Genomic DNA, 13,176 nt, shown 5'->3' with positions numbered 1-13,176 from the left:
GTTCCTTTCAGGAGCCCACTATTTACCTCTCCCCTTTCTGAAAACTATCCTTTGTTTTCCATCATAACCAATTACTGAACCATGAGAGGACCTTCCCTCTTATCTCATGCTTTGCTTAAGAGCCTCTACTGAAGGACCATGCCACCAAAGGCTTTCTGAAAGTCCAAGTACATTATATCCACTGGACCACCCTTGTCAACATTTGAGGACATCCTCAAAGAATTCTAATTCCCTTTACAAAAGCCCTGATGATGCTTCCCCAACATATCTCTGTGTCTGATCATTCTGTTCCTTACTATAGTTTCAACCAATTTGCCAGGTACTGAAGACAGGCTTACTAGCCTGTAATTGCCAGGATCACCTCTGGAGCCTTTTTTTAAAAATCGACCTCACATTAGCTACTATCTGCCAGTCATACAATGGTTGATTTGAGTGATGGGTTATATACCACAGTCAGTAGTCCTAAATTTCATATCGGAGTTCCTTCAGAACTCTTGGGTGGATACCATCTGGCCCCGATGATTTATTACTGTTAAATTTATCAATTTGTTCCAAAACCTTCTCTAATGACATCTCAATCTGGGACAGTTCCTCAGATTTGGCATCTAAAAAAGAATGGCTTAGGTGTGAGAATCTTCCTCACATCCTCTGCAGTAAAGACCAATGTAAAGATTTCATTTAGCTTCTCCGCAACCACCTTGTCTTTGACTGCTCTTTAGCACCAAAATGGTCCAGATGCCTCACTGACAGTTTGGCAGGTTTCCTGCTTCTGATGTATTTAAAATAAAAAATGCTGTTAGTTTGTCTCTTTTGCTAGTTGCTCTTTGAAATCTTTTTTGGCCTGCCTAATTATACTTTTACACTAATGTGTGTTTGAACACATAAAAAGATACACTGATGAATAGCTGTTAAACACAACATATTTTCCTACTCTAGACCTAAGTCCTAGATATTATGCTAGGTGAGACAGGAAGAGGGCCTAACTGTCATTGTCTCTAGAACTTTCATGTAGCAATAGAAACTAAAAACAGAACAGTATTTAGCTAGTTGAGGAAGGCAGGGAAGAAAAAGCAAGAAAATTAAAAGGAATGATCCAATGCAGAAGTGGTTGAAGTGGATGACAGGAAATCTTTGGTGTGGAGATTCTTTACACTAAAAGTAAATAAAAAAAAATGAAAAATAAGAAGGGGAAGGTAAAAATGAAATTCTTTAGAGAGACTTATTCAGAAGTAGGTGTTAAACAGATTGATTAGATAAAACAAAATATATGTATCCACGTTGATTTTCACTGCAGCACATCAAATCTGTAAGTGCCAGTCTACATTTAGAGCTAGAGCAGGGGAGGGCAAACTACAGTCTACGTGCCGGATTAGGCCCGTCAGGGCTTTCAATCTGGCCCGCGCGATTGCCAGCCCTGTGATAGAGCAAGGCTAAGGCAGGCTCCCTGCCTGCCCTGGCCCCGTGCCGCTCCCGGAAGCGGCCTGCACCATGTCCCTGTGGCCCCTGGCAGAAGGGGAAGGGGGCAGGTTGCTCCACTGCGCGCTGCCCTCACCTGCAGGTACCACCCCCCGCAGCTCCCATTGGCCAGGAACGGGGAACTGCAGCCAATGGGAGCTTCAGGGCTGGTACCCACAGGCAAGGGCGGCACACAGTGGAGCAATCTGCCCCATCCCACCCCCAGGAGCTACTACCAAACATGCTGGCCGTTTCCAGGAGCGGCGCAGGGCCTGCCTTAGCCTGGCTGTGAGCTGCTGCCACCCTGGAGCTGCTCAAGGTAAGCGGTGCTGGGCTGGAGCCCGTACCCAAAACCCCTCCTGCATCCTGCACCCCAACCCCCTGCCCTGAGTCCCCTAGCCCCCTACCCTCAGCTCCCTATCACAGCCTTCCTGCACCCCAACCCCCTACCCTGAGCCCCCTTCTGCACTCTGCACCCCCTCCTGCACCCCAAACCCCTGCCCTGAGCTCCCAGCCACACCCCAACCCCCTGCACCCCATGCTGAGCCCCTTCCTACACACCCCGCACCCCAACCCCCCACCTCAGCCCTACATTCAGGGCCCTGCATACAATTTCCCCACCCAGATGTGGCCCTCAGGCCAAAAAGTTTGCCCACCCCTGAGCTAGAGTGGTAAGTCACAATAACTTTTTGCCATACTATTTTGAGGTTACTCGTGCAAAGATAATCTAGATATTAAGCACAGTTGTCCAAGATGGGGATAAAGGTTCATCCTGCAAGTGACAACAGCAGGATATGGCAGTTGATTCTCAACCTCTGATAACTCAACTGATATACTGATGGATCACTTCACTCTTTTCAGGGCAAAGAAAAAGCATGGTATAAAAACCTATATATGACCGTTCTAGTCTATATAGGTTTTTATACCATGCTCATCACCATAGTATCTGAGTGCCTTCCAGTAGTGCATTAAGCAACATGACTATGTATGTCAAATGTTTGTTCTCTCATCCTCTCTTCAAAGGAAAAAGCAGATGCACTGGAGTGTCTTAAAACACGCTCCCAAAACAAGCATACTTGTTGGTATGTGTTTATGTAAGAGAAGGGAAGGTCAAAGAAAAGTGCCCTGTATTTGGCCAGATTGGCAAGGTTTGTAATGGACTGTACTTAACACTTCAGACACATAACCAACAAATCCAGTAAATTAAATATAATTGAAACAAACCTAATTGGTAACAGCAGTCTTGTAAATGCCCATAGCGGCTGGATCCCTTAATGCATTTTGTAAAAGCTGCATAAAGCCCTGGAGTTGGGACCTTGATACTTGAGACAGACTGACTATCTCCTTATGCCATATTGCTACATGCTACACTTATGATTGGGGAGGCACTCAAACTGGCTCCCCATCAATCTGAGAGAAGTGCTGGTAGTAGAGTATTCCCTGTGAGGGGCCTTCAGCTCTGAAATGGACTTGCCTGTGATCAGAGAAGTATACTGGTCTTCAGAGCACACCCCAAGACAGCTACAGAGGAAGTAGGACAGAGAAATCAGACCTCCCAGGAAGAGAGGACTTTGACGTTTTGCATGCAATCTAGTTCTTTTTTCATAGTTTATGGCAGAATTCCCCCAAGGTGTCCCTTTTTAATTTGTCTAATGTAATTATTATTCTTCCTGAAGTCCATTATGGAGCACTACTAATTGAGCAGCATTATGGGGAAAATTTAGGCAAGTGAGCAAGGCAATCAAAAAAGTAATTTCTACTGCTATGCTGCAACATTTATAAGGAACCAAGGTGGAATGCCAGTTCTAAGAATCCTCAAACACCACTTAATGTTAGTATTATAGTGAAGTGGGTGTACCAGTAACTCTCACACTGCTTTATGAAGATGGGTGAGTATAACTATCTTTCAGTGATGAAGAAGCAGACATACTGATTTTAACTAGCTTGTCCTCAGTCATGCAGCAAGTCTGGCACAAGAAAATTTGGGTTGCCTGAATCCCAGCTTCAATCAGTCACTACAGCTAGAATTTGATACCAACAGCTTTTAAATTTAATTTGGTTCATACTTTTGTTTGCCCTGGGCAATGAGACAGTAGAATTTATTCCACCTGAATTTTTCTATTTCACTACAGACACCCCAGAATCAAATTTATCTAGATCAATTCAAGTTTACCATTTTTAAAGTGTTATGCAGATTTTGCAAACTTGTAAAACCATGCAATAAGAACACCCAGGACTAGTTTTAGTGGCTTACTTATCCTTCAATTTTCAAGTATTGCAAGTATAGCCAGCATTTATTCTACATTATGGCATCAAATACTAAAGTTACCTCAATCCGGGAAGCTGATCGTGAAATGGAGAGAAACTTTAAATTGGAAGTTTAAAATTTTTTTAGTCTCACCTAACCCTCCAGGTCCAGCCAGCAGAAACTCCTGTCTGCCTATCCTTTTCACAATTGGCCGTTTCTCATCACTGCAATAAGGGAACAGATCCTGGGAGATGCCAGTATTATAATTCAATATGATATATTGTGTAGTGAGAGCAAGGCACAAGTAATGACCATCTACAGCCACGGCACAGGGTTGCTCCGGAGTGGACACTTCCTTCACTATCTGGACTCTATCCTCATACACCATAAACATCTGGATGGTCCGCCGTTTCACTGAGATAATGCAAACTTCTACACAAAAAGGGTCCCCACTCATAGGGTTTTCATTTACTGTGAATGTCACAGCTCCCTTGATTCTAGCTCCAGTGGGGATAGGTTCCAGGTTCATCATGTTAACTAATGTTATTGTGTTGTCACAAAGCACCAGTAGCCTGTTGAGTGCTGAAGCTGCTTTCAGCTCACTGACTGCTTTCTTGAAGCCCAAGTATTTATGCAATTGTTTGGTGGCAGCAAAAGTTACTTTTCCAGCTGATATCTTCTCTTCCAGTAGGAAGTGATAGACAAAGCAGTCATTGGTTCCAATATAGAGGTTTTTCCCACAACACTCAATGCATTCAACGTTGATTCGAGCTTTGTCTCCCATGAGCATCTCCCGCTCAACAGCAGGAACGAGCTCGAAGGCCTTCAAACTCATTGTGTCTTCTGGATGATCTGCTTTGGAAGGGAGAAAGAAATAGCATTTTATTCACATCCACACAAAAGGAAGGCCAAACATCATCACGCAAAAAAGTTATCAACACAGAACATCAGATTGTCAGCGCTCTCAGAAATACATACTTGAATCAAGTAGCAACCATTAGTTTGAGTACAATACAGCTGGCTAAGTTAGCACAGCAGCGAGTATGAAAGACATAAACAAACTGCAGTACGTCATTGTAAGGCTGCTCCTGAAACAAAGCAGCCACTAACACCAAATTCCAAAGCAATTTGTTAGAAACTGGACAAAATTGTCAACAGCATCCAACTCAATAGGGCCCTGACAATGACTGGGGCTCCTAGGTGCTATTACAATACAAATAATAAGAGCATCTAAGTCCCACTGACTTTCAATGGCCTTAGTCAATTCTGAAATCATTACCCTCTGTCTTTAATATGTAAAAGGCTTGGCTATCAAACTTCTAGTGAAGGACAGCCTTTAGGTTGATAAGTTAACATCTCTCACATAGCACTTCATGCCTCTTTGATCAAATTTAAGTTAATGACAACCTAGAATGCCTTTATAAAATAAGCCATTCAGAAATCTTCTGCTTCTAATCATTGGCATATTCCACCCTCAATATGCACATGACATCTTCTACTGTTAAAAGGCAGTGCACAAAGAGAGTATACAACACATAACCCTCGAGCAACCTAGATTGTGGTGAGTATATTCAAAACATACTTCTGACTCAAAAGAAGTCACCTTAAAAAGGAAGAAAGGAAAACCTTTAGGGGACTGAATAAATTGAAGTAGTATGTGTAAAGGGTGCAGAGAAAATGGAAGCATTTTGGTTAATTCAAAGCATAGCTTATTTGAGACTATAGCTAGTTGCTCTGGTGCATAAACAAACAGGCCTCTTCCAGTTGCTAGATTGTTACTTTCTAGTTTTACCCTTCAACCAATGGAGCTCCCAAGTGGTCACTAGTGTAACACAACAGCAAGCAAGCACCTTATTCTGTGTCTACATGTAAAGACACTAGCATATTTTGGGCACTGTAGAAGTAACTTTTCATAGCATGCTAAAAATCGAAAAAATCCAGACAAGAAACTTGGGGGCACAAAATGCTGCAGAGACAATTATTGCTTTTTCTGAATTTAAAGAAAAGTGATTTGCAAGATAAAAAGTCTAGGTCTAGTTTATTCAGCCACAAAGAATCCATTTCAAAGCAGAAGAAATAAAACACTAAATAACTTAAATGTTGGTGCTGCAAAACAGCAGTCCAAAATAACCCAAAACTGCAATTTACATATTCCAATATATTGAAATAGTTTAGTACTTTTAGTCTACATCACATCTTTCAAAACACATTTTGAGAAGGTCAAATTATATTTTTAATTATAGCCTGAGGGTTCAAGTTAAAGCTGGAGTAACACACTACACACAATCCATCGCAAATCTCCCAGATAACGGGAGCTTTGCACAAAAATAAAGAGCCATATGGTACCCTCACATATTAACTACGTTTTAACTGGAAAGTGTCAGTTTCATTCTATGAGGAAAAATTAAGAACACTACTATTTCTGAACTCTGTTTGACTATCTGCATTTGCAATTACTAGATTTACCCACATAATTGCACACCCAATTTATTTGAAAATGTGGCCCACAAAGTGTTCTCATGAGGTTTAAAAGTCAACACCACAAAAATTAATAAAAAGAAAAGGAGTACTTGTGGCACCTTAGAGACTAACCAATTTATTTGAGCATAAGCTTTCGTGAGCTACTGCTCATGAGCTGTAGCTCACGAAAGCTTATGCTCAAATAAATTGGTTAGTCTAAGGTGCCACAAGTACTCCTTTTCTTTTTGCGAATACAGACTAACACAGCTGCTACTCTGAAACAAAAATTAATGGGTACTGTTCCCTGTTCTCAGAGTTATTGGTCACACTACTGCACTGATTCACTTCAGAAGCTTCTCTTCGCAACCATTATCTATGAGCACTTTTCCCTATATGACCGATATATTCGCAGATTGTGAATCTCATGGATCAGGACCTGTGTAAATCACAGTTTTTATTTTAATTTTTTAGAAAATTCACTATAGTGTAAATGGCCAAGTACTGAATTCACAAAGTTTGCATGGAATTAATTTTACAACTAAATGTGGTCAGCTTCAAGGATTGAATGATATTTTCACACAGCACTATAAGATAAATAATTTTTTTGTACTGAAGACTTCACTGTAGATATTTTCCTTTTTATAAAAAAATGGAAAGATCATGATTTGGAGGCATTTACATGATTTCACGGAAATCATGATTTACACAGGATCCTCCTACATATGGATAACTACTACAAGGGGATGGATCCAGCCCACAGTGTGGTTGTTTAACACCTGATCTACATTGGTATCAATTATAGTTTCATTATATCCAAATTAAATTTGGAATACTAAAAAGTTAATTTCCCATTTAACATACCAAATATTAGGCAAACAAGCATGCGTGTCATCGATGAAATCTGAGTAGTGACTAACTTTTCCTACTCAAAGAGGCCTTTGTCCTTAAGAATTGTGAACCACCAGAAAGCAGCTCTCTCACATCCCTCCCTAACAGAGTTGGTGAGGAAGTAGAGTGGGTGACAAACTTAGGCCTGGTCTACACTAGCTGAAGTCGATATACTTAGATCTACTTACCGCGGTGTCTTCACTGCGGTAAGTCGATGGCTGACGCTCTCCCGTCAACTCCGCCTGCGCCTCTCACCCTGGTGGAGTCACCGGAGTTGATGGGAGCGCATTTGTAGTTGATTTATCATGTCTAGACTTGATGAGTCTTAAGCAATTTCCCTCTAATTTGTCCCTAAAACCTGAGAATTCTGACTGGTCTTTAGTCAGCATACAACTGATGCTACTCTGAACATCATTTTAATATATTTTAGAGTTAGAGGCCTGTGGGGGAAGTCACAAGTAATGATTATTAGTCCACAAGTACTTAGAGGTAAACAAAAAAAATAAAGTCAAATAAAATGCATGTGTCCTAAACAGCTACCTGCACAAGTACAAGGCCACCAGTACCACCAAAACACTACTATTCATCATTCAGTGAATAAATATCAAAGCATTAAATATGAAAGTTTCCATAAATGTTCCCAGAGCAGTCTACTTTTGAACCACTAGATCACAGAAAAATGTAAGCCTTCTCAGAAAGACACCACCAGAAACTATTTGGGGCCAGTGTTTTCAAACCTGGGTCATTAACGTTAGACTCCAAAATCCATTTTTAATCATCTGCATAGAAGTGGCCTGATTAAGAGGAGATAAACAGCCACAACTTCAATTTAAGATAGTGAGTTGCGAGTGCTAAGGACCTTTGAAAAATCAGGTCACTTCTATTCAGATGCTTAAAAATAGCTTTAGGGGCATAATTAAAGGTATTCAGGTTTTTAAATCTGGGCCTAGGGCTCTGTCTACACTGCAGCAATACACCTCCTCCCCCCACGCCAAACTCAGGCAGCGCAGGGGGAGGGGGGGAGTGGAGAGAGAGAGACAGAAGGGAAGACACACTGCTGCGCGGCTAAAACTTGCCGAGGAGACCTTGGGGCTCGGGCTGGAGCTCAGGCTCTAGGAGTCAGGGACCTCCCCACTAGCAATTTCCAGCTCCACAGCCCAAACCCTGCAAACCCAAGCCAGCTGACCCAGACTAGCCATAGGCGTTTAATTGCTTTGCAGATGTACTCTGAGACCGAGAAATGTATAAGTCACATTTAAAAAACACAAACTGATTCAAAACTCAGTGGGCTTGTCAGCTAATAGTGACAACAGTCACACACAGAATCATGTTAAGTAGAAGCATTACCAAGCTGTTTTTGACTATGTTGTTTGCTGCTCTGCCTTCACAATCAGTACCTTCTAGATCATTTAAAATTGATCAAAATAAATGTGTACCTGAATGAAAGAGGAGAGCCTATTCCAAAATAGCAACTATACTGGTTAAGAATCTCACCATGAGATCAACCTGGCCAAATTTTCCTCTAGGCTGAAAGGTAACGGAATGTGACGTGATCTTACACACATAGCATTTTCCAGGAATTGCCAATTAAATCCCAAACTGAAAAGTTTATCTGTGCTATTTTAGAATTGCCTCTTCACATAGGGCTTAAATTAGATTTCTTACTTTAAGCAATGAAAATAGACCCTCAGAATGAAATAGCCCAGGGTTAAAAAAATGACAATGTGAATCTCTAGGGCAACGTAATCACATTGTCCCACAATATTATCAGAAGGAGCCGATGAAGGGAACTGTAGCTCACGAAAGCTTATGCTCTAATAAATTTGTTAGTCTCTAAAGTGCCACAAGTGCTCCTTTTCTTTTCACAATGTATACAGTAAAAGAATTGCACCCAGGTTGGCTGCCAAACCAAAAACCTGAAGAATAGCCTGTAGCCTAGAGTGAAAAGCCAGCCCCTAGAGACTTGAGACTGGCCTTCTCACCTGAAGCTGTCAATATTCACTCAAAGTTCCTGTAGCCCAGGGTAAAAATGCTGATTGCCAGTGGGAGAGCTATACAATTCTGGTCCTGACCAAGACTATTATTTTTAAAACTTTAGAATGAAGGGGATAAAAAACAGATATTCAAGTAACTAAAAGAGAAATACAATCTTTCTGTAAGGTAAGGTGCTACAATCAAATCATGCAAGTCCAGGGGAAGATGCTCTCTGGCAATATAGATCTAGTTCCTAGAGAAAATAAGTGATTGGGCCATACAGGAGTACGGTTGCAGAGAAAATTTTTTCAACTTCAGCACAATCTGTATGCTACATCTTTTAAAAGTGTATCTGATTAAATGTTTTGCAGCATGTTGAGTCTTAAGCACATAGCCCTGGAATATGTACCCTGGAACGTGCTGTTCCTTGTAAGTGCCAGATTCCATCTCTCTCAGAAATACCAAGGGAAGTTGTTCCCTACTGAATATCAGTAGTGTGCTCCCTAAATAAGATACAAGGTAGCATCCATTGTAATTAGTATTGTTTCCATTACATTCAACATACATAAAAAACACAGTATTCTGACTTTAAATATAAATTAAGAACTTTCTGGAGATATCATTGGAAAGCCTCCCCCCTCTTCAGGCTTTGCCACATTGATTAGTCAGTACAATATAGTATGCAGTATAGTTGTAGCCCTGTCTGCCCTAAGATATTAAGCACACAAGGCAGATGTGGTGATCAAACAAAAACACCCTATTCCCCGTGGGTGAACACTTCCCACAAAGGAATCACTCTCTAACTGACCTAGGAGTCCTTATCCTCAAAGGAAACCTGCACAACCCTTTCAAAAGATGAGCCTAAGAGCTTAAATTAATAATTCTGTTAGACGCTAAAAATCATGGATTGAATTGACACACAGGCTTTAGGGCTTATTACAACAATCTACAACCCACTTAACTCCCCTTTCTGTCCCATGGCCGCAGAGATGTTAAGGGGTCACTCTGCCTTGAAGGGTCCCTGGCAATAGGGGCTAACCGTTCCGCTGGGAGCGCCTGTCCCAGCCCCAGAGAAGATCGCCCTGCGTGTCTCTCTCTCTCTCTCCCCAGCAGATGTTGGTCCAACGGACGCTACCACCGCCCCCACCTTGGCTCTCCGGTCTTTACCCCGTAGCGCCCGCCCCGCCCCGGGCAGCTCCCTGCGGCTCTCAGGCACGAGTCGCACCCACAGCCCCGGGCACCCGCTGACGAGCCAGCTCCGGCCACACAAAATGGCTCCAGCAAGTTCCCCTGCAGCGCCGGGAGCGCAGCCCACGCCCGGCTCCCCTTCCCGCCTCGGGCCGGCGCTGCCCTGCACACAGGGCCGGAGCCGGGGCCGGGGCCGGGGCCGGGCGGCGGCGGCTCAGCTCCGCCCCGGGGCGTTGAACGCGGCCCCGGCCGGGGAAGAGGCTCCCGGCGGGGGAGGGGCCGACGCTTACCCGGGCTGTCAGGGCCAGGACCGCGGGCTCCAGGGCGGCTTCGCTGGTGGCGGCGGGTCTCCGCCCGCGTCCCGCCCCGGCTCCCAGCCTCCTCCGGAGGCGGCTCCCGCGGTCCTTCCGGTCACATGGGAGGCGCCGGCGCGGCGCCCGCTGACGGACGGGGGGGAAGGGCGGGGCGTGAGGCCGCGGGGCGGGGGAAGGAAAACGCACCGCCCCCTTGACTTTCATGGGAGCGCGGCCTGAGAGAGCGCGACCCGCAGCCCCGCCCCAGCCAACCTGCCCTCCCCTCCCCCAACCAACCAACCAACCAACCAACCAACATCCTCTGCTCCCCCTACACCCTTCTCAAACATCCCCCCCCGCATCCCGCAGCCTCACTCCCCCACCCACCCCCCAGCTCTCCACGCCGCCCCCACCCAACTCCCCCTGCAGGCCCTCCCCTCCCCCCCGGCACTCACCTGTCCCGTGCAAGCCACGCCCCCATGCCCTGCGCACAGCTGCTCGCTTCCCCCACGCACTTCTTACCAAGCAACAAGCCTCGCACACGGTTCCCTCCATTTATGCCCGCATGTGGACATTCATTTCTTCCGTACCTCACCCAGGCTGGCCAGGCATCCGGTTTTCAACCGGGACCCTGGCGGCTCCAGTTGGCACTGCCGACCAGGCCATTAAAAGTCCGGTCGGCAGCGCAGCAGGGGCCTGAGGCTAAAGCAGGCTCCCTGCCTACCCTGGCTCTGTGTGGCTCCTGGAAGTAGCCACCAGGTCCTTGCGGCCCTTAAGCGCATGGGCGACCAGGGAGGTGCCATGCGCTGCTCCCACCCCGAGGGCTGGCTCCGCAGATCCCATTGGCCGAGAACCGTGACCAGTGGGATTTCCGGGGGTGGCACCTGCGATTGCGAGGGCTCAATGTGGAGCCTCCCTGGCCTCCCATCTGCCAAGGGGCTGCAGGGATCTGGCGGCCACTTCCTGGGAGCCACTGTAAGTTCCTCGGGGACCCCACACCCCCTCCCGTACGCCAAGCCCCTGCCCCAGCTCCGAGTCCCCTCCTGCATCCAAACTCCCTCCCAGAGCCCACACCCCCCACACACTCCAACTCCCTGCCCCAAGCCTGAGCCCCCCCGCCCACTGCATCCCAAACTCCTCATCCCCAGCCTCACCCCAGAGCCCACCCCCCCAGCTGGAGCCCGCACTCTGAACCTGTTAGCCCCAGCCCAGAGCCTCCTCCTGCACCCCAATCCCCTCATCCCCGGCTCCACCCCAGAGCCCTCAACCTCCGTGCATCTCAACCCGCTGTCCCAGCTAGGGTGACCAGATGTCCTGATTTTATAGGGACAGTGCCAATTTTTGGGTCTTTTTCTTATATAGGCTCCTATTACCCCCAACCCCCGTCCCGATTTTTCACACTTGCTCTCAGGTCACCCTAGCCCCAGACTGGAGCCGTCTTCCATACCCTGAACCCCTCATTTCTGGCCCCACTCAGAGCCCGTATCCCCCACCCAGAACCCATACCCCACACACAAGAACCCCCTGCCCCAGCCCAGAACCCTCTCCCACACCCCAACCCCTCATCCCTGGCCCCACCCCAGAGCCCTCACCCCCCTCCCACACTCCAACCCCCTGCCCCAGCCCAGAGAAATTGAGTGAGGGTGAGGGAGAGCAAGTGACAGAGGGAGGGGGGATGGAGCAAGAATACCAAAGCAGCCCACCACTGTAGCATTTAATTTCAGAAAGGGGGAATTACAGAAAAATTAGGAAGTTAGTTAAACAAAAATTAGAAGGTACAGTGTCAAAAGGTAAATCCCTGCAAACTGCATGGAAACTTTTTAAATACACCATAAGTGATGCTCAATTTAAGTGTATATCCCAAATTAAAAAACATAGTAAGAGGACCAAAAAAGTTCCACCATGGCTAAACAACAAAGTAAAAAAAGCAGTTAGAGGCAAAAAGGCATCGTTTAAAAGTGGAAGTTAAATCCTATTGAGGAAAATAGAAAGGAGCATAAACTCTGGCAAGTGAAGTGTAAAAGAATAATTAGGAAGGCCAGAAAAGAATTAGAAGAACAGCTATCCAAAGACCAAAAAAGTAACTGTAAGTAACTGCAGAAAAAATTGTAAGTACATCAGAAGCAGGAAGCCTGCTAAACAGCCAGTGGAGCCACTGGATGATCCAGATGCTAAAGGAGCACTCAAGGATGATAAGGCCATTGTGGAGAAACTAAATGGAATTCTTTGCATTGGTCCCCATAGCTGAGCACGTGAGGGAGATTCTCAAACCTAAGCCACTCTTTAGGTGACAAATCTGAGAAACTGTCTCAGATTGAGGTGTCATTAGAGGAGGTTTTGCAACAAATTACTAAAATAAACAGTAATAAGTTACCAGAACCAGATGGGATTCCCCCAAGAGTTCAGAAGGAACTCAAATGTGAAATTGCAGAGCTACTGACTGTGGTATGTAACCTATCATTTAAATTAGCTTCTGTACCAGATGACTAGAGGATAGCTAATGTGACAATGATTTTTTTTAAAAAGGCTCCAGGGGTAATCCCAGCAATTACAGGCTGGTAAATCTAACTTCAGTACTGGGCAAATTGGTTGAAACTATAGTAAAGAACAGAATTATCAGACACATAGATTAACATGATTTCTTGGGGAAGAGTCAACATGGGTTCTGTA

At 45.3% G+C, this 13,176-nt stretch overlaps 1 protein-coding gene across 11 annotated transcripts in view; it reads right to left on the bottom strand.

Annotated features, from left to right (window-relative positions):
• The window catches only part of TGFBRAP1 (transforming growth factor beta receptor associated protein 1), a 66,738-nt gene extending 55,651 nt beyond the window's left edge, over positions 1 to 11,087 (bottom strand). For 3 of the 11 annotated variants that reach the window (XR_006287624.1, XM_037897834.2, XM_043536534.1), the window contains exons 1-2: positions 10,504 to 10,657; positions 3,857 to 4,558 (exon numbers count right to left, since the gene is read on the bottom strand). Coding sequence is in view for 10 of the 11 variants with exons in the window: in XM_037897834.2 (XP_037753762.1) it covers positions 3,857 to 4,538 (682 nt within the window). In the remaining variant the exon portion in view is untranslated. Of the gene's footprint in view, positions 1 to 3,856; positions 4,559 to 10,503; positions 10,661 to 10,961 lie in introns of those variants that run through there. The other 8 variants (XM_043536504.1, XM_043536516.1, XM_043536505.1 and 5 more) reach the window with 5 other exon arrangements.
• Positions 11,088 to 13,176: the final 2,089 nt, after the last annotated feature.

Source organism: Chelonia mydas, chromosome 1 (assembly GCF_015237465.2).
Source record: "Chelonia mydas isolate rCheMyd1 chromosome 1, rCheMyd1.pri.v2, whole genome shotgun sequence".
NCBI classification, from domain to species: domain Eukaryota; kingdom Metazoa; phylum Chordata; order Testudines; family Cheloniidae; genus Chelonia; species Chelonia mydas.
Note: the sequence above shows the minus strand (reverse complement) of the source record. Positions and strands in the feature narration are given on the sequence as shown.